General features: G+C 49.4%; 1 protein-coding gene across 1 annotated transcript in view; it reads right to left on the bottom strand.

Annotated features, from left to right (window-relative positions):
• Positions 1 to 19,773, bottom strand: part of KY (kyphoscoliosis peptidase) — a 46,904-nt gene extending 27,131 nt beyond the window's left edge. The window contains exons 1-5 of the mRNA XM_080798779.1: positions 19,551 to 19,773; positions 16,295 to 16,357; positions 12,565 to 12,627; positions 1,849 to 1,923; positions 35 to 97 (exon numbers count right to left, since the gene is read on the bottom strand). Coding sequence (XP_080654905.1) covers positions 35 to 97; positions 1,849 to 1,923; positions 12,565 to 12,627; positions 16,295 to 16,357; positions 19,551 to 19,686 — 400 coding nt within the window. The 5' untranslated portion in view covers positions 19,687 to 19,773. The remainder of the gene's footprint in view (positions 1 to 34; positions 98 to 1,848; positions 1,924 to 12,564; positions 12,628 to 16,294; positions 16,358 to 19,550) is intronic.
• Positions 19,774 to 20,823: the final 1,050 nt, after the last annotated feature.

Here is a 20,823-nt window from a genome sequence, read left to right as displayed (position 1 = left end):
ACAGAATGACCCTGGAGCAGGCGCTGCAACTCACCATGGGCATCTTTCGTTCCAGGCTGCCGGGGTCTTGTGTTTCCATTTTTATCACTTTGTAAACCTGCAATATCCCAAAGGTCAGAAGTAGAGACGCTTCAAGAGAAATCCAAATGCAAGCACAGACAATAGTCTAGTTGGTGGTCCTGGCTTCTGACCCCTCCTCCTCACTGTCTTCCCCCAGCCTTCTTGCTCCCATATTACCCAACATCTATTACTGCTGGAATGACTCTAGACTTCCTCCTGTGGTTGAGGAAGCACTGGGAACCAGGGAGGGAATGCCAAGAGAGAGAACGGTGGTCTGTGAGCAAAGGCAGGATTTACTCTGACATCAACACTTAGTGATCCTCTGTGAGTCTGCCTGGATCCTGGAGCTCCCGCCTTGCTCTGGAGTCCCCTGCCATCTTGGAATGCATCTGGGGTTGCTAAGATCACCAGTGCATTCATTGCCAGATAAGAGCTGGCCACGGGAAGAAATGAATGTGGGGCGAGGGAAAGGCAGTTCCTACGGAGTTGAAACCCAGAAAGGTCAAGCAATCATTAAGTGATTCCTCAGGAACGTTCAAGGCAACCAAATCCTATTAATCCTGGACTGTTCACACAGAATGGTTGCCAAGGGTTATTAGACTCCTCCAGGAGAGGGGCTGCTGCTTTGAAACCAGGTCAGGAAGATGTGGGTCCCTGATGGAACCAGGAGGAGGTGGGGAGTAGGGTGTCAAGGCGGGATGTTTTACATACCCTTGAAACCCACCGAAGGTTGTAAATACAATGGAAGGTTGCAAATGTATAGAGGCACAGAGAAACAGTGGTCCTTATGTTTCTTACATCTATATTTTATTTCCATCTCCATTCTCTGGTAGAGTGATGAGGGTTCAACAAGAAGCTAGCGTTTCTTGTGCACTTCCCATGTCTGCCTTGTGCTTTAGACTATCTCATTTAACTTCACAACAGTCCTATGAAGGAAGGTGAATTGTTTTCCTCCTTCCATAGATGAGGAATTTGATTCCAAAAGGAAAGTTAAGCTGCTTGTCCAAGGTGAGAGCAGAGATCTGAGCTCAGCCAGTTGACTCCAGGGCCTGTCCGCTCTATACCTGACTGCTTTTCTGAGACCCTGACCACCGATGGCTGCAGGAGCAGGCAGCCAGAAGGGCCTGTCTTGCCCATGCATGGACATGGAGAGAACCTGAGCCCTGGCTGCTCTGGAGTCAACATTCCTTGGCCAGAATTTCCCTAGGCCCCTTTAGCCATAAGGTAGACAGATGTCTGGAGAGGATCAGACATCTGGAATAGACATCATGGGCCTGAGTCTATGCACCTTGTACCAAAGGCAGCCAAGCATGTGGCTAAGAGTGCAGGTCTCAGGCAGACCTGGTTCTGACCCACTTCTAGCTGGTCCCTTGGGCAGGTATTTTACCTCCTTGGGCCTCACTTTGATTTATAAGGTGGGGATAATGTTGGTTTATAACAAAGCATTAAAAAGTTAATGAATATAAAATCTTTACCACTGGGTCTGCCACTTTTTGGGCAGACAATAAATGGTATCTAAAAACAACACTCTTGTAATAAAATTCATCTTTAGCTAAATGCCTTGGGTTACCCACACCTAATTGCACAGACTCAAGAACAGTGGGTATCAGTTATGGAGAAAAGAGGCCCCAGAATGAACCTGTCATGCCTCTGCCTCCTTCCAGTGTGTAGACCTATGTTACTCTTCTCCTGCCCCCAGAAGAGGCCTACTTTGGGCTCTGGCCCATTAAGTGACTTTGATTCCTCCCTGCCAGCCCTCCACACAAATGCAGCCCTGTACGTACGTACGTTTAGCCAAGGAGAACTTCTTGAGTAGCTGGGGCATGGCATCTCGAGGGTGGACCTCCACAGTCAGCTGTGTCCCTGCAAAGGAACGGGAGGTGTCATTCTCAGCCAAATGTTGCCAGGAAAGGGTGCAATGTCCCATGACAGATGTTTGAGCAACAAAACACAACTGGTTTTAAGCTTTCTTCTGAATATACAAATAACTCTTGTTTAAAAAACAAAACAAAACAAAACAAAATGCAAGAAGACAGTTTTCAGATCCAGGCAAGATGGAATAAGAACATTCTACCTTGTCTTTCCCACTGAATGTGACTATAAATGTTGGAAAGAATGCATGGAGCGACTATTTGTGGATTCTGTAAGGTAAATCAGAGAAGGCAAGCTGGGGAATAGGATTAGCATTTAAATGGCTTTTTTTTTTTTTTTTTTTTTTTTTTTTTTAAGATTTTATTTATTTATTTGACAGAGAGAGATCACAAGTAGGCAGAGAGGCAGGCAGAGAGAGAGAGAGGGAAGCAGGCTCCCTGCTGAGCAAAGAGCCCGATGCGGGACTCGATCCCAGGACCCTGAGATCATGACCTGAGCCGAAGGCAGCGGCTTAACCCACTGAGCCACCCAGGCGCCCCAGGATTAGCATTTAAAGCACCATCAGATTTGCAGTGAGCTCACCATTCCCCTCCCCTGTCATATTACTTAGACTGGACTCAAAGGCAACCCCAAATCCAGAAGTACAGAAAGGGTACAGAGAAGCAGTGCTCCATGAGAAGTCCTTTCTTCCAGCTTGTGGAGTAAGAAAGGAAACCTCTAAGAGTCAGAGAGTGTGGGGGAAATTCCTTGTTGTACTCCCCCGCCCTTTTTTCTGTTATTTCCTCACTCAGCCCCTAGCAAAGTCTGTTGGTAGCAGTGTAGCAGTGATTTTGTTGGTCAGACAAAACCTTAAGCACCTAAGTCTTTGAGGGAAGGCACTAGAGAAGTTATGATTCCCTAGAGTGTGGGGGCAAATACTCAATTTTTTCCTCTCTCTCTCTGTCCCCCACTGATTGTCTCTAGGTACAGACAGAGTTGTGAGAAGTGCCTGGCAGGGTGGGGAAACTGAGGTCCAGCTTTCGTGCTGGAGAACTGGGAAGTGAATTGTGAAGGGGAGGGAGCTCAAGAAAGCAAATATATGCAGGTATGGATGAACTCTTGTGGTCACCTCTGTGTTGAACATACATGGATTTCATCCTAAGCATCATACCACAGTCTTTGGGAACTAAACTGATGGGGTAGGCCAATGCCTCGAGTGGCCACTGGGAAGTCAATGTGCAGGGCAGGTCTGCATAGCATTGTAAAGGCTGCAGTCCAAAATTACCCAGCATGGGTAGAACCAGGAGTATCTGTACTTGAAAGGAAAAGATAATCAACAGATGCTAAGTCCAGGATGATATAGATTTTGGAATTATCAGACAGACTTTCAAAGAGCCATAGTAACCATGCTTTAGTGAGGGCAAATCGTCTTGAAATAAATGGAAAGGCACCAAGAATCAACAAAATATCAGAAACTATAAAGATGAAACAAATAGAAAGTTTGGAGCTAAGAAATATAATAGATTGAAAAATTATCTGGATATACTAAGTAGTAATATGGAGATGACAGAAGAAAGAGTCAGTGAATTTGAAGAAAGATCAATAGAAATTATCCAATATGAACAACAGCGAGAAAAAGTGAACAAAACTTCAGGGACCTGTGGGATAATACTTAAAGGTCTAACATTCATGTTATAGAAATTTCAGAAGGAGAGGAGAAATAGTGTGGTGTAGAAAAAAAAATGATGAAATACTGAGATAATAATCAATGAAACCAGAAGCTGGTTCTTTGGAAAGATCAGCAAAATTGATAACCAGATTGACCAGAAAGAAAGGGAGGTAAGACACAAATCAGGAATCAAGACACCAGTATCAGGAATGAAATATGTGAGACCCCTACTGATCACATATGTATTAAAAGAATAATAAGGAAATACTACAAACAGCCCTGTGTACATAAACTCTACAACTTAGATGAAATGGACCAATTCCTTGAAAGTTACAAACTACCAAAACTCATCCAATGAGTAGATAACCTCAGTATCTCTGTACCCATTTTAAAAACTAATTGTAGTTCAAAATCTTTCAGAAACAAACAAATGCCAGGTCCAGTCACTGACAAATTCTAAGAAACATTTAAAAAGAAATAAGACCAATTTTTTAAATAAGATCTTTCAGAAAACAGAAGAGTAGCAAATATTTCATTACCCATTTCATGAGGCCATCATCAATCTGATACCCAAACCAGACAAAGATAGCACAAGGAAGGAACCTTACAGCCTGATATTTCTTTTCCTTTTCTTTGTGTTTTCAGACCGATATTTCCTATGAACACAAAAATTCTCAAAAAATATTGGATAATTAAATCTAGCAATATAGCAAAAGACTAATACACCACAATCAAGTGTGATTTATTTAGGCAATTCAAGCCTGGTTCAATATTTGAGAACCAATAAATGTAATTCACCTAATAATATTAGCAGGCCAAAGAAGAAAAACCATGTGATCATATCAATTGATGCAGAAAATGTGTTTGACAAAATTTAACATCTATTCATGATAAAACCTCTCAATATACTAGGAATTGGAGGGAACTTCCTTAATCTGAAAGAGGGTATTTATGAAAAATATAGAGCTAACAGCATATTTAATAGTCAAAAATGGAATATTTTCCCCCTAAGATTGGAAACAAAGCATGGATGTCCACTCTTACTGCTCTTAATAAATATTACACTGGAAGTTCTACCCAGTGAAATAAAACAAGAAAAAGCAATAAAAGCCCTATCGATTGGAAAGAAAAAAAATAAAACTCTCCTTTTTCACATATGCCACATCTATCTACATAGGAAATATCAAGTAATCTACAAAGAAATTTCCTAGAACTAATAAAGTTTAGCATGGTCACAGGATACAAGGTCAGCACCCAAAAATCAATTATATTTATATTTGCAACAAATGATTGGAAATTGGTTTAAAAATTACTATTTACTATAGCTCCAAAAAATTGAAATGCCTAAGTATAAACCTAAAAAAAAGTTCAGGAGCTGAATGTTGAAAACTACAAAATATGATTAAAAAAGTAAAGAAGACATAAATAACTGGGAAAACATACCATGTTCATGAATTGAAAACTCAATATTGTTTAACTGGCAATTCTCCCTAAATTGATCTATATAAATCTAATGCAACTCCATTCAAACTCCCTGGAGGAATTTTATATATTTTAGATTGAGGCAAGATGATTCTAAAATATAGATGGAAAGATAGAGCAACTCGAGTAGTCAAACTGATTTTGAAAAAAAAAAAAAAAAAAGGTGGAGGACTCCAGCCAGCTGATTTTAAGATGTGTTATAAAGCTACAGTCATCAGTGTGATATTGGCAAAGGGATAGATACATAGATAAATGGAGCACAGTTAAGAAATAGAGCCATGCAAATATGGCAAATTGATTTTTCATAGAAGTGCAAAGACATTCCAATTAGAAAACGGGTATAAGAACAGATATTCACCAAAGAAGAGATTACAGATGGCAAATAAGCATAAGAAAAGATGTTCAACATGATTAGCCATTAGGAAAACAAATTAAAACCACAATGAGGTATCATACCTATTAGAAGAGCGGTAATAAGAAACAGTGATAACATACTGACAAAGTTGTGGAGAAATCAGATCTCACACACTGCTGGTGGGATTGTAAAGTAACAACTCTGGAAGATGGTTTGGCAGTTTCATATAAAACAAAACATACACCGAACATATGACCCAACAACTGTACTCTTGAACGTTTATCCCAGAGAAATGAACACTTACGTTCACACGGAAACCTAGACAGAAACGTTACAGAAGCTCTATTCACAGTGACCCCAAACTGGAAACAACCTAAATGTCTTTCGGTGGGTAAATGGGTAAACACCCGGTGCTACATCCATATAAAGGAATACTTCTCAATAATGCAAAGAAACCCTTAGGAGAGGCAAGAGGATATAATTACGGAGATTCTGCACAAAGGAATTTTGGGGTGACAGAAGTGCCCTGTATTCTGAATGTAGGGGTGGTAATATGAGCAAGCGTTATGCATGCATTAAAACCCATTAAACGATATTCAATTTGAATTTAGTAATTAAAAAAAAATAAGTACCTACTGAACAAAAAAGCCTGAGCAGAATTAAAACAAGAATCTGGATGATACAGGAAGATATAAAATAAAGAGTGAAAGTCCTGAGCAGGATTATAGTAAACATGTTCTTCATAACCTGCTTTCTTTTCTTGACTCTTCACATATCAGTGAATATAGTCCTATGTCATCATTTTCAGTGGGCTGCATAGTACTCTATTCTACACAGGGTTTATAATCCACATAAGCCATCCCATTTGGTAGGATAGTTAACTTTTCCCAAATGTTTTGTTCTTATAATCAGCGATGTCTGAACATTCTAATACACATCTCTTTACGCTCTTTTCAAATCAGTTCCTTTGAATAAATTCTTAAATATGGATCACAGCTTATAGAGATTTTTAAGACTTTCGTTATATACTAGCAAACTTCCGTTGAATGATTTTTATCATTTGAGGACCACACCCTCAGCACGAGAGGATGCCTGCTGTGTTTGCTATATTTGATTGCAAAACTGGTCACAAAACTTTGTACTTCTGAGAGGTCGTTCGTTCTGTCCCTTGAATGTGAGCTGTCTGTCCTTATGATGTGGTTTGGCTAGTTAGCATGTATTGTTAATATAAGTGATGCTGGGCAAGCTCTGAGCATAGGTCAAGAAACTTTGCAGCTTCCGTCCTCATTCTTGGGATTCTAGCCACAAATGCCATGTGCATGAGCCCAGGCTGGCCTGCTGGAGGAGGAGAGACCACGTGAAACAGAGTAGAGGCATCTCAGGTGAGGCCACCCTACCCTACCTGGTCTCCAGCCAACTTACCAGCTGACCACGAATACACGAGCAAACCGGGCCAAGACCTGCGGTGAACTGGGTGTGTCTCAGGAAAGAACGCCTGGTCAACCTATGCCCTTGTGAGCTGGTAAATGCTTACTGGTTTAAGCCACTGAGTTTTGGGGTGACTTGTAATATAAAAATAGGTCACTGATATACTCACTGGTGTTTGATTTTTATCAATCTCGGAAATTTTTATTAATGAATAATGACATCTCATCTTTGTGTATTTAATTTTTAGTGTATTTTTCATATGTTCATTTGCCATTTAAAATTCTTCTTTTGTGAATTGTCTATTTTCCTACTCATGTATTTTTTTCTTATTAATTTTGTAAGAGTTCTTTTTACTAACACATCCCCTGCTAAATGTATTGCAATTATTTTTCACAGAGTAACAATATTGACTTTCTTGTGTGGCTCATAAACTTGCTCTACATGCCAAAGAGGGTAATTCTCAAACAATTTTGTAAGATACAATGTGGCCTTCCAAATAGCATTACTCTGTAGAGGTTAACATCACTTTGAGTGCAGTTTCTAGCACATTCACTGTGAAAGAAAATCAGTGTGTGATTTTATAATTAAGACTTTAAGTATTTCAGAATTCAAAGCATAATTCGGTTCTGGTCCTAGGATCGGGGTGCCATTGCCAAGAGCAAGCATTTCCTGTGAGTCTTCTCATGCTGCATGGGCCTGTCGTCCTTTGCCTTTTCACTTTTTCCATCTGAAACACTTTCAGGTGTTTTCCAAAGTGAGTGCCAAGCTTATTTGGCTGTAAGATGCCTTACAAGAAACAGATTTTAAAAACCTGCCCACTCTCTCCCCTTTTCTCAGGTCTCAGCGTGTAATGCTCTGAGAAGTCCTGCAGTGAAGAAGTCAGTATGACCCAGTACTATTTTGTGAAACACAATTCAGAAAATGCTGGACTGGAACAATACCCAGCAGCTGTAAGAAGCTGCAAACGTGAACAACTTGGTTTAGGGCTCAACAATAAACCCCTTCGCCAAACTTCTCACATCTAACATCTAGGCCCTTCCAACCACCCCCAATTCAGCCATGCTTCTTTGTCAAAGAAGGAGTGAGCTGAAAAACAAGGGACTGTTAAAGCCCTGGCAGAGGATGGCTGTTGAGATATTCTGTTACACTGATGTGGCCTGCAAGGTCCAACCAGCCATATCCAATCCCTTCTCTCTTTCCTGCACTTCCTCTTCTCTACCTGCTCATGGATAGGGGCCCAACTTCCACTATTCTCTTGAGCCCCATTTCCTGACTTTCCCCCAAAGCAGCACTGCTTATCAGCCCCCTTTGAGGAAAACAACAAAGTTCCCTGGCCTCCCTGATCTGTGGGAGTGTGATACCCGCTCTTATCACACACACAGGTGTGTGAGGACCTTGCCAGGGTGGCTGGAAGGGGCACTTCTCTGCCTCAGAAACTGGGCCTGGGTGTGCCGTCTTACATGAGCAAGAGTCACCGAGGAGCTCTGTGCTTCCTAAAGGTATGAAATGCTAAGATTTTGCAGACTACTACATTCCTGTATCACATAAAACTCTTAATTTAAGACAAAAATTAACTTGACCAATCTTTCGATGATGAAGAGTGGAACATAATTTGGAGCAAGATTTCAAGTAACGACTAAAACCCAAGTGCAGTCAGATACCATGACACCAATCTTAACAGTCATACCAAAGCCACAGGAGGCCCTTCCTGGGATGTCAGGTCACCTGGCTAGCTCTCCCACGGTGCCCCTCCCCAGTTCTGCCAGTTGTCACCCAAACAACATCTCCGAAGCTGCAGCCTTGGGTGTGTTAAGAACAGCACATTCACAGGTGTCTCCTGCTCCCCTTGACAAGTGGTTGCTGGGGCCCTTTCCCAAATGCCACCAGCTCTGTTTCCTTTTCCCTCTCCTCTGAGATACGGAGATGTAGCCGACAAGCCCCAGCATGGCCATGGCCGACCGCCTGGGGTCTACCTCGTACCTGGTCAGGAGACTTCTCCCCCTCAGCAGCTTCTCCCCAGGTCTCTGCAGGTTTGAGTGAGGGTTTGTCTCCAGGCCTAATTTGCTCAGAATATCTAATGCAGAGATGGCAAACAGATTTCCCGTTGTTCATTAACTCTGACTGACTGGAAGTGGCTGCCTGGAGTGTCGATTAATTAGCGAGGACTGTGGGCACGTGAGTGTGTGTGTGAGTGTGCACACATGTGTGGATGTGTATGTGTGTGGCTGGGAGCAGGGGCAGGGGCTGGGGGATTCACGTCAGATACTTGCCACCCTTGGCTGAAGGGGCCTCATTAATGCTTTTTGGAACTGGAACTCAGGTTACTAACCGGGTTCTTTGCCTGGAAATCTTTCCCTGCAGGAGTCGAGAGTCAGGAAGCCTCAGCTAAAGCATCTGTAATTCAGAGACACTCAGAAAGAGCTCCAGGGTAGATGCTTGGCAGAGGCGTGCTGTGGTTTCCGCCCGGGGAGCAGCAGCCCACACCCAAGAAGGGGTGCCCCTGCTACCCCGGGAGCAGCACGCCAGAGGGCGGCAGGGGCAGTCCAGCTCTGCAGACTCCTCACCAGCCTCCGGCCAACGCAGCGGGAAAGGCCAACGCAGCGGGAAAGGCCCACGCAGCAGTTCTCATCACCAGATGACCCCCTGACAACAGAGTGGGTTGAGACCACTGGCGGGGGCACCCGTAGGGGTTGGGGGGATGACAAAGGGCGTCTCTCATGCCCCTAACCTGATAATCCATTCCGGCTTTCACTGGGCTCTTGAAAACTCAGAGCCCTTCAGGGTTCCTTCTGCAGAGTAGAGCCCACTGGAATGTTCCAGGTCTGAAAGTGCGGGCAGTGTGACCCTAGCACCTGCATCGTCAGTGAAGGTCCAGAGTGCCCGCGTGTGGACAAGGGTGCAGGACCTGGAAGGACAGAAGCCTCAAAAGGAAACTCAGGAGTCACTTTTGGGGCCTGAAATCACAGGGACTCTGGGGATCATGCTCCTGTCATTCCACCCACCCACCCATTACAGATTGATCTTCTGAGGCAGCCCTCTCAGCCCTCTCACGAAGATCCAAGATTCCGATGATCTGTTTGTCACCCCCTGCGTTAGGTTTCTCATACCTGGCGCTCCTGCTGAAAGCTCTTCCCCAGATGCCCATAAGACTTGCCTCCTCATCTCCTCTCTTACGCAAATGTCATCTTCTCAGGGTGGCCTCCCTCAATGACTCTGTTTTACATTGTCCTCACGTGGCAGGCTGTGTGATAGCCCTTGAAGACATCCAGGCCCTCATTTTGGGGACCTGTGAATGCTACCTTACCCAGCAGAGGGGACTGTGGGATGTGCCTAAGTTAAGGATCTGGAGAGAGGAAGATCATTCTGGATTATCTAGTGGGCTCAGTGTAATCCCAAGGATTCTCATAAAACAGAGTCAGAAGATTGAGCTCCTTATGTGGAGAACAGGCAGTGTGACAGGGTCACAGACAATGGAGTGGTCCGCTACAAGTCAAGAAGGGCCAGCAGCCCCTGGACGCTGGAGGAATCGAGGAACAGATTCTCCTCTGGAACCTCCAAAAGGAAACTTCCCTGTGGACACACTTAGCCCAGTGAGACTCACTTGGGACTTGTGGTCTCCAAAGCCCTTGAAGAGAATATTTGCATTCAGCCACCAAGCTTGTGATAATTTGTTATAGCAGTCATAGGAAACTAACACACACCCCTGGGAGCCCACTCTCCCCTCATCCTCCTCCCGGCTTTGTTCCCTCCTTCAGCCTCATTCAACCCCCTGTACTTTACTTCTGAGGGCTGTCTGTCTCCCTCAGCAGGGAGGGGCAGGAGCCCTTGTCCGTTTTGTTCTGGACTCCAGTTCCTCCCCAGAGAGGTGCAGCCTTTCCCTCACTGGGGCTCAGGCTCTCACAGGACCCCACTGGGCCCATCTCATTCCAACCTACAAGGCTCTGCTCTGCACCTAGGATACCAAGCCCCCCGTTCTTTCTGCTCTCTGGAAGCCTCAAGTGCTAGTAGGGGGAACGTGCGTGGCCTTCACGTTGAGAGCATGAGAGCGAGGGCGTGGTGTGCCAGGTGAGGCTCTGGTGACTGGTGGGCCCCTTCCCACGCCCATCTGCCTGAGACACAGTGGGGGCAGTGTCCTGTGGAGGCCTGGCAGGTGCACCAGGCTCGGGTACCACAGCATCCCCTGGCTCCGCTTTCCTGTGCACAAGCAGGGATAACACCATGACCCCACCGGGGAGTGTAGCCAGAACTAAGCAAGATGAGTGATGTAGTGGTGAACCCACTTTTATGTTCGTGAGGTGTTGGTTCTTTTTGATTTGTGGTGAGGTGTGTGCTGCTGGTCCATTTCGGGGAGGCAGGGGCTTAGGTTTGTCTTGGCCGTGTGCTCAAGGGGGAGGCAGGGGCCCCGCTGAGTGGGGCCTATTCTGGAGCCATTTGCCAAGAGGTACAGTAGCCCTGGTTGCAAGGAAGGTTGGCCTCCTGCTGCTAATCCATCTTGACAGGCCTTTCCTCACTGCCTGCCATGGCCTGTCTGTGGGGATGCTGGACTAGCCTGTTTCTGAGAGCAATTCCCTGAGAGACTCTGAGTCCTCCCGGGACTCCTACTTTGCCACTGCCCCCTGGACATGGTCAGATCGTTTCCTTACAAGTCAGGGCATCAGCACTGAGAACAGCACTGGTGCAATCTTAGGGCTGAGTCTATGAAAGCTCTCAGGTACCAGGCCCTCAGTCTTTAACACAGAGCAGGAAACCAAGGTGGGAGGTTACTATGTGGGTAGGGGCGGAGTGGGGTTAGTGGGGGGTGGTGGTGTCTCTATTTAACCTGGTCTCCCCTCCAGCTGTAACTGTAGAGTCCTCCTGTCTCTACCCTTGCAGCCTTATCCCCTCCCCCCCACGCCCACTCCCCCACTCCCCCACACACCCTATGTTCTCAGATCCGGTCAACTGCAGAGTCAGCATGGTGACACCCTTGTCTGAGGCTCCCAGAGCCCCCCAGAACCCATCCCTGTGAAGTGAGGATTCTCAAGGAAGGGCCCTCTCACTTCATTTTGCTGAGTTAAATTCATCCCTGGATGGAAGGCCCTGGAAGGCTGCGTCTGGGAAGGAGAGGCCAGGGAACCGCTGTGACTCAGGAGGAGGGAAGGCTTGGACAGTGAGCAGGCAGGGGGAAGGCTGCTTTCCAGAAGCTCTGTGGAAGCATTGCTATATGAGGGTTAACAGCATAGGTCTTGGGGGTGGCTGTGGCTGTGGGGAGGTGGGGGTCAGGTTGCCCCCTACTCTGATGCTTTCTGGCTCTGTGCTCTTGGACATATGACAACCTTTCCAAGCCTCAGTTTACTCATCTATAAATCGAGGCCAGCTGAGAGTACAGATCACATAGGAGTGTGAAGTTCATTCGCAGGAGGATAATTATGTAAATGGACCACCAGGGTGCCTGGCACATGGTTAGCACTCATAAATGCTAGCTCTGGTGATGACAGCAAGGGCCCTGAGGACAGCTGTGGGTTCTGTAGCCCAAGGACTTGATCACTCTCTCCCATGTCATCACGAAGCCTCTTACTGCTTCCCATGGGATGCAGGGAAAAGGAAAGGGAGAGAGTGCTCCAGCATCCATGGGGCAGAGAAGAAAGTTTGCCTCTTCCCTTGCTGTGTTTCTGGCCTGGAGAGAGAGACAGACAGATGGGAGCTGGAGGAGAGGCCACGGGGCGTGGTGAATCCTTACCTTGGTTGTCGTAGGAAGTGATGACCTGGGTCTGCTGTGGATGCTGCTTCTCCGCCAGGCTTCCTGTGAAGCAAGACAGAGCCGCAGTGACCACTGGGACAATGGCGGAATTTGCCCCAGGCCGACCAGGGAGCTGTGTGCATCTGCAAGAAAGGCAGGCTGATGGGGGGTGAACTCATGCCAGGCCTGACCTAAATGTGTGCCCATCTGTGTGCACACACGTGTGAATCAGCCCCTTTACACACCCGAATGCAGAGGCAAGTGACTGTGAACCTGTGGGCACATACCCTTACATCTCTCAGCGATGCCAGCAGAGGCTGGGTTTCTTTTCGAGAAGTTGGTGGCCCCTCCCATGGGTCCCAGCTTCAGTATGGCTGGGCTTAGCTGCCAAAGTGCAAAGGGATGCCTTTTTGATCATCACCCTTTCTGTGGAGTGGCCCGGGGAGTGGGGCTCCTATCCCCATTTTATAGCTGATAGGCCTACAGCCTGGGCCTAACTTTTGGCTAAAGATGTTGCTCCCAGGGATTGAACCCCCAGTCTTCTGATTCCTAGGTCAAGCTCCTGCCTCCCTCTGAGCAGAATGGGGACAGCTTGCCTTCTACTCCAGTTTAGGAGTTGGGGTGACCTGCAGTATGGGTCAATTTCATGGACATTCGCAGGGCCCCCACTATGTAAACGTTCTCTCCACGCACTAGGGATCTTTATGTTCTTGGAACATAGAGCTGTCCTCAGAGCCTAGTGGGGTCAGGCTTCTGTGAGAAAGGCTCCATTCCTGCCACAGGCCATGAAGGGGGAACCCACAGGCTTACCTGCCCCTCTTATGGGAAGCAACACCTTTTCCTACATCTTTCCCTTACCAGCTGCTGTGGTGACCTGGTCTTGCTGAGGCTGCTGCAGGTATGGGGGGTGTCAGGGAGGGGCTGGGGAAGGACCAGGGTTGTGGCAGCAGGACCTTCCCCCACAGTGACCACCCTGGCCTGCCACCTTCTCCCTGGCCTCCCACTGGTCTCCAAAAAGTGTTGGGCCTGCCACTGGAAGTGGTCTCTAGGGGGAGGGCCTGGGACTGGAAATAGGCCTGCCTTTGGGGCGCTGGTCTCAGCAGGTTCCATTCAGACATCTTCCTTTGTGCACCCAACCAGATCTGCCACTCAGGGCTTCCCACACCTGGGCCCAGGCAGAAGGCCATCAAGGTGGATAGGCAGGTCACTGAGCTGGGCTGGATCTTTGATCCCCCTGGCAGGGTCTTGCCCTGGAGAACCTGCCTGCTCTAGTCTTCTCCAATGAGCAGGCCCAGCCAGGACCCTCATCCCGAGGCCTGAGGTCGGTGGGCTGGCCGAGGGCTAGGAGCACTGAGTGTGCCAATCCACAGTGATGTCGGTCTGGAGCTCTAGGCCAGACTCAAGCGAGGATAGCGAGGCTGCCTCCTTCGGGCACAGCTGGCTACATCTCCTGCTGGGCTGGCAGATGAAGGAAACAGGAGCCGGGAAGGGAATCCTCAAGGAGGACGATTGGCTGGCATAGCTGCTGTGGGTATTTATAGTCAGGGCTGCACAATTGGTTTCCCTGTGGCTATGGGGTGTCCGTCCCCATGCTGCTAGGCAGACTTCGGCCAGGACCAAGGAAAGCAGCCAATCACAGCAGGGGAAGCCCGTTGCTGGGCAAGCTAGTGGGGTTGGCTGGGTCCGAACACCTGCTGCTCGGAAAAGTTTGGAGCAGTCCAGGCTCCCCCCACCCTGCCAACGCCCCGGCTCAAGGAACACACGGGCAGTGAGAAGGGGAACATGTGCCTTTTTGGATCTGCCCCATGTTCCGCCACATTTGTGCACACTCCACCAGCACAAGCCATCAGCTGCCTCCTTTGCAAATGAAAGCCATCCAGTTTCCAGGGCTGGGTGCCTTGGACGCCAGTGAGGGAAGTATGTAGGCAGAGTCTCACCGTCAGAAAACACAGAGAGAGAAGCCATGATTTTAGTTCCTGCATGCACATGTGCAACTTGAAAACATACATAAAATTTTACTTTAAAATACCTATACTGGTGGAGTGATGCAACCCTTATCTTTTCCAAGCTCTGCAGAGCCTCTCTCCAGGCCTCCACTTACCTGAAACTCTCAGTTTTCTCTGGTGGTTTGGCAAGAACTACTTTCACACCCCTCATTTTTAAAGATTATTTTTAAAAAAGATTCTTATTTTTTTAAAGTAATCTCTGCACCCAACATGGGGCTCAAGCCCACAACCAGGAGATCAAGAGCCGCACACTCCACCGACTAAGCCAACCAGGCGCCCTGTGATCCTCTTTATTTTGTTGTATTTTCCCACTAACCTTCCCTCAAATCGGGGGCCCTAAAGATGGTAAAAGTAGGATAAATTCACTGTATTTCAATCGTCTCCTAACGTAATAACATGGCTGAGAAGCCTTAAGATGAATTTCCGACAACTCAAGGTAAGAGAGCTATAACAAATGAGGATGGCTGTGTTTCTTCCCTCCCACCTCAACCCACTTTTCCACTCACCCGCTTGTACGCTGGCCAAGTGTGCATATTTGCATTGCCTGCTGTGGGTTTTGTGGACAGGCTGCTGGTGGTCTGATTCTTAGAATTCTAATGAGCCTGCAGTCTAGTTTTCTAACTTTGGCATCTGCTTTGGTCCAGGTAGAGCAGGTGCATCTATTGTCTTATGGCCCTGAAACAAGGGTAAGGAAGCCATCCCACCATGTATGCCCATGAGCCAGGACTCCAAGGGCTGATCCCCAGGGCAGGAGCATGTCTCAAGTATGATCTGTCTTCGTGCATAGGGCAGGGAACACAGGAAAGCTCTTAACCTCCAGGGAGCTGGGATTCTATTGCAGTGAAAAGCATTATGATTATAATCATTAACATGGTCCCATGAGGGCAAGGGGTCTTGACTGTCTTTATCCCAACACCTAGAATCCTGCCCGGCATGAAGGAAACACTGCAGACCTTTAATGAGGGAATGAATGAACATGTTTACTTTTAAAATTTCATTCTTCCCTTTTGTTACTGTCAGGAGGGCAGAGCATGGTTGTTTGGTCTCATTCAGCTGGGGGCCCGATTCTCCACCTGCAGAGGATTCTTCACGCCAGCATTTGATGAGCCCAGATCTGAATGTGTCCCCTAGTGGGGCCCCAGGAGTGAAGATCTGACTCTTGTTAGAATTCTCACGTGCCCACAGTGCAGTTTCCCTGATGTTTGTTCTTGGAAGGTGGGCTTATGAATCTCTGAAGGGTACAGAAAAAGACCTAGTAGGGTCAGTCCATGGATGGCATTCCCAGAGCTGTCCTGGGCCTGCAGGGTGACAGACAGCCGGCACCAGAGAAAGGAGGCTTTGGAAATGGACTTCTCTCAGATCTTACTATATTCTGGGTCCCCAGCCAGACAGGATCACAGCACCCATCTCCCTAGGCCTGGAGTAATAATGTCCCAGACAGGCCACCTCCTTTCTGAAAAAATTTTCAAAGGATGGATACTGGGCCTGATGTGAGCAACCCCACCTCCAGGGGGAACACACTCAAAACTTGGGGGATGCAATGCCGGGGAAAACTTTCTGAAAATTTTCTGGGGTCACAGTGGCCCCAGAGGCATGGCTGAATCACGAGCAGCCACTTTCTGATTGGTTAGCTATCTAGAGCCAGTGAAATCGAATGCTTCCATCATTTTTCAATGTGTTGAATTACAGAGACTGTAAAGAAAATAAGATGAAAAGAGAATTACCATGCACGTCATTTCCTTCGAATCTCTGCCATCTCCGTATTCCGTTTCCGACGCCCTGGAGTCCTGTGGAATATAGGGTCTGGCTTGAGGGTCTCCACAGTGGGAAGACCCAGGCCAGCAAGTGATGGGCCAGCTGCTAATGCATCTGGCTTGAGGTGGGGCTGGAGGAACCCAGCTCTGTCAGCATCCGGGAGAGGCTGCCCAGAAATGAGACACACTTTAAAACATTAAAGGAAAATATTAGAATAGTAGTTTTCAAAGGTGGTTGTCAGGATCATTCAGGGAGAATTTTCCCAGTACAGATGCCCATTTTTCACTCCATATCTCTGCTGTATGAATATGGAGGCACATTGTGGAAGATGCTCATCATTCATTTTGCCTACCTATTTCCCTATGCAGGGAATCTCCTGCTTTTAGAGCTATGATGTAAGGTGGAGGGTGAGCAAAGAGGGTCTAGCCTTATGGGAAACTCAAGTGATTGTTGGAAAACTGTGAAAATTCTCCCTGGATGATAGTCTCCCAGCCTCCCTTGCAGCTATGGACAAGCTATGGACCTATGCACCATGGACAAGTGTGGCCCAGGCACAGCCACTCTGAGGGACCTGTGTCTGCTTCCACCTTAGGACCTGATGATGCAAAAGAGAAGCGCTCGCTCTCTCTCACTTTCTCTCACTCTCTCTCTGGTCATGGCTGGAAGTGGCGGCTGCAAGGTCGAGTTCCTGGCACAGAAATGGTGTACGTTCTGGCAACGGGAGCAGCTGCGGTCAGATCAAGCTCCTGATGAGGAAGGATCCCTAGGGTCCTTTGGTGGCAACAGAGGTTTCCTCAACAGACCAGCTCAGCTGGGCAGCCGATGGTGCTGTTCCAGGAAGCTTGGCCTCTAGCCTGGGTCTCCAGCCCTTGCAACCCCTGCAAGTCCCCCAGTCCCTTCCCGATGCTCTTCTTTTCTCCAGTGCTCTCTGCAGCCGGGATCCGGGCTTACTGCTCGGAACGCTTGCTGACACCTGTGTAGAGTGGAATGCACACATCACACCAACTTGGGGGAATGAAACCTGACTATGGGGCACTTTTAGACTGGGTGGAGGTGGCTTTAGGCCACCTCCTCCAGGGCACAGGATAGGAGGTGAGGGTGTCCAGGCATGCTTTTGAGAAGCACTGTGCAAAGGAGAATGGAAGGGCCATAGAGGAAAGAGCAGAGAGCATCTGTTGGCCGCCTGGCACACACTCTCTTTGCCTCCTTGTCCTTCTGACTCTCTCCGCGACAAGGACACAGCAGAAAGCCACCCGATCACATCTTTACTTAGCCCTCTGCATTGTGACAATTATGGAGCTCAGGTCCTCCTTCACAGAACCAAGGACCTGGGCTGGAGGGGAGATAGGAGGAAATGCCTGGAAGAGGTGTGGGGACATTTTGGATCTTGTGCCCCAACAGGAGGCCTTGGAACATGCTAATTTCATTCAGTGTATCCCTGCCTTCAGCTGTGTGGGCCCATAGGCCGGCTTAGCCAGGGGTCTCTTGGACATCAACACTGCCCAGCAGCCTTGGAGGCTGGACACTCTCCCTCTGCTTTGGTACAGAACTGATTGTAAATAAGTGACACTAGTCTCTCTGCTGGCCTAGAGTCTGGGAGAAACCTCCTTCAGGAAAATTTTGGAGACAAACAGCAGAAATAACAGACCCTTGGCAAGCAGGGTCTTCTTCCCTTGCATCATGGTCAGGAGTGTGAAATGTATTAGTCTGGAGTCCTGTAGGGTGTGTGCTAGGGGTGGGACGCCTCAGGGAACAGTCCTGATCCCTGCCATTTCCGGGGCTTCTCTGTGTTCCTCTTCCTCTCTTTCTAGTGCTGGAGCCTTTAGGAGAGATGCAATCAGAGGGGGTAAGGGAGGAGGGGACTCAGGCTGACCGGGAGCTGGGCCTCTTGGGGGCCCTCTGGCCTTGCCACACACTGGGGGAGGCCTTCTCAACCACAGTGTCTGGAGGAGAAGCAGCTTCTTTTCAATCAAGGAGCAGGTGGACTCTGCCAATTTCCTCATTATAAATACCCGGGTGGGCCATTTCCACCTCTCCTACAAGCAGCTCTGAGAATGAAAGAACCAAGTAACCCAAACAACTGGCTCCAAATCCCTCCAGAGACTGGAGTACCTGATAACACACACAGCCCTCCAGAATCTATTTCTTTCCCCAAGAGGTCACCAGGAACTATGGGGCAGCTCCAGCCTGTGTGACTGGTGGGGGCCAAGCCAGTCATGGCACCACTGCTTCCGTGGGGCAGGTAGAAGGTGGGAGTTCAGTGCACACAGGGCCTCTGCAGACAGAAGAGCCAGAGGCAGATTCCGAGGAGCTCTGGAGCTGGAGGGCAGGCAGGAGGCAGAAGTCATTCTACCCCATGGGTTATTAAACATCACTCCCAAAGCACTGGCCCATGGTCAGCCTAGAACAAACCTCACACCAGCCCCCAAGAAGGCTCTGGAGGGCTTCCTCCTAGACCTAGGACTGATTCCCTAACTTCTGAGGGGGTTTATCTAACATCTGTGATTCCCCATCTGTATTCTCTTCAGTGTGTCCTCTCTGGAGATTACAGTGAGTGCTGCTTTCCACAACCGCTCACTTTATTTTTCCAGTCTACCCTTCCTCAGACTTACCTCAGAAAGTCTGTAGGAAGAGTAAAATTAATAGATCCGTGAGAGTGGAAGAAAGCAGATTTTAGCTGACCCGACCCAAGCCTGTGTGCCTTTTACACCACCCTTTATGGCTTCTCCTGTGGGAGGCCAGGAGAGGCTTCAAGATAGGGGAAACTGAGGCCAGGAATTGTGCAAGGACACCAAGGGAGCTCCGTGTCTCAAAGTCTGATTCAGCACACAGACTTCCCTGGGTCCCCTGTGCTCCGCAATATGCCATGTGAGGAGAAGGCCTCGGCCACATAGGGGTCAGGCCTGAGGCTCTGGCCCCCTTCCTCTAAGGCATCTTCTAACCCTGCTGTGCACCCTTCAGAGAGTGGCTGGGAGGAAGGTGGCTCCCCGGGGGGCTGACGGAAGCACCGGCCAGCCGACGCAGGGAGTCAACCCCGGGGCAATCGCGGGGCTGCGCGTTGCCACGGGACGCCGGTGCCAGGGCGCACAGGCGCAGGCAGCGGCGGGGAGAGGGTCGGTCTCGCTGACCTCATTCGGGGGTGCCTGAGGCGCCCCCCGGCGGACGGGCCCCAGGGCGAAGAGGCCGAGGTGCGGGGGCCCCGGGCCCGGGCCGGGCGCGCTTTACCTCCTCTGCGCTGCGGTAGCGCGCCCGGGTCCGTCTGCCGGTCCGAGTGCGTGCCCTGCGCGGCGCGCCGCTTCTCCGAGTGCACGATCAGCAGCATGTCGATGGACACGGCGTTGCTGTCCTTCTTCAGCTCCATGGTGCCGCCTCGCTTCCCGCCGTGGCGCCGTGGCTGCTCTCGAGGCTGCCTGCGCTGCAAATGGCCCCGTGTGCGCCGCTAGCTGGCGCGGGAGACGGCGAGGGCGCGGGAGAGGGCGCTCCCCCGCCGCGGAGCCGCTGGGCGCCGCGTTTCGCTGACTCTGCCAAACACGCCATTAGGGCCCGCCCGGGAGGGCGCTACCCTAACGAAGCCGCTCTAAGTCACCTTTGAAAAGAAATCCCCAGTGGAGCCCTGACTTGCACCCGGGCCGCGGGCGCCACAGCCGCCGGCTCCAGAGAGCGCTTGGAGCGCTCGTCCGGGCCTCCGGCGCTGTTCCCCCGCTGGCCCCGCGCTGCCTCGTCCCCCGCGGGCTCCAGGGATCCCCGGGGCGCCTGCGGAAGCTGCTGCAAACACTGACACCGCACAGCGCTGTCAACAGTGCGAGTCAGTTTTGGAAAAGGAAAAAGAGCACGGGGTGGCCCCCCTTCTTCCCTGTGTGGGTTTTGGAGGTCGACGGCCTCCTCTGTAAGAGGGAGATGGGTAGAGTGTTGGGGTCTGGACCTCTGCTATTACGGCTGCCCCAGGACTTGGAACGTGACCACTGGGCATCAACTTAGCAGTTCTTTCTGGCTTGTGGTGGAAGTCTTAACATCTCTGTTCCTTCTAGAAGCCTGGCTCATGCTTGGTGGGGCAGGGGGGAGGGGTGAGGAGGAGGCTGGGGTAGGGAGCAGCCTGCCCGCTGTGCTCAGGGAGCTGGACCCGAGAGCCCGTCTATTTTTAGTGGGGCCTGGCCAGGCCAGCCAGCAGCAGCAGGGCCTTTGGCTCCGGGTCTCAGAAGTGTTTACAGCCGCATCTGCCTGGTAGCCCTTGGCACGGTGGGCCCCCCCAGACAGGGCCAGTCCCCTAACTTAAGTTTCCACCATTAATAAATGCCATGCACAGGAAACCTTTGCCCTGGGGCCCATCCCACTGGAGGTTAATGACCCTGGGTGGCAGCGTGGTCCCTGAGGGCTCCTACCTCCCCCTTGGAGGTAGACTGTATTGTGCTAGATTGCAGCTCTAGCTCTGCCCCTGGATGCCCATGGGACCGTGGACAAGCAGTTTCCCCCCATGTCCCCACCCCTCTCGTGGGCATTA

Source organism: Martes martes (genome assembly GCF_963455335.1).
Source record: "Martes martes genome assembly, chromosome: 1".
In the NCBI taxonomy this organism is placed as follows: domain Eukaryota; kingdom Metazoa; phylum Chordata; class Mammalia; order Carnivora; family Mustelidae; genus Martes; species Martes martes.
Note: the sequence above shows the minus strand (reverse complement) of the source record. Positions and strands in the feature narration are given on the sequence as shown.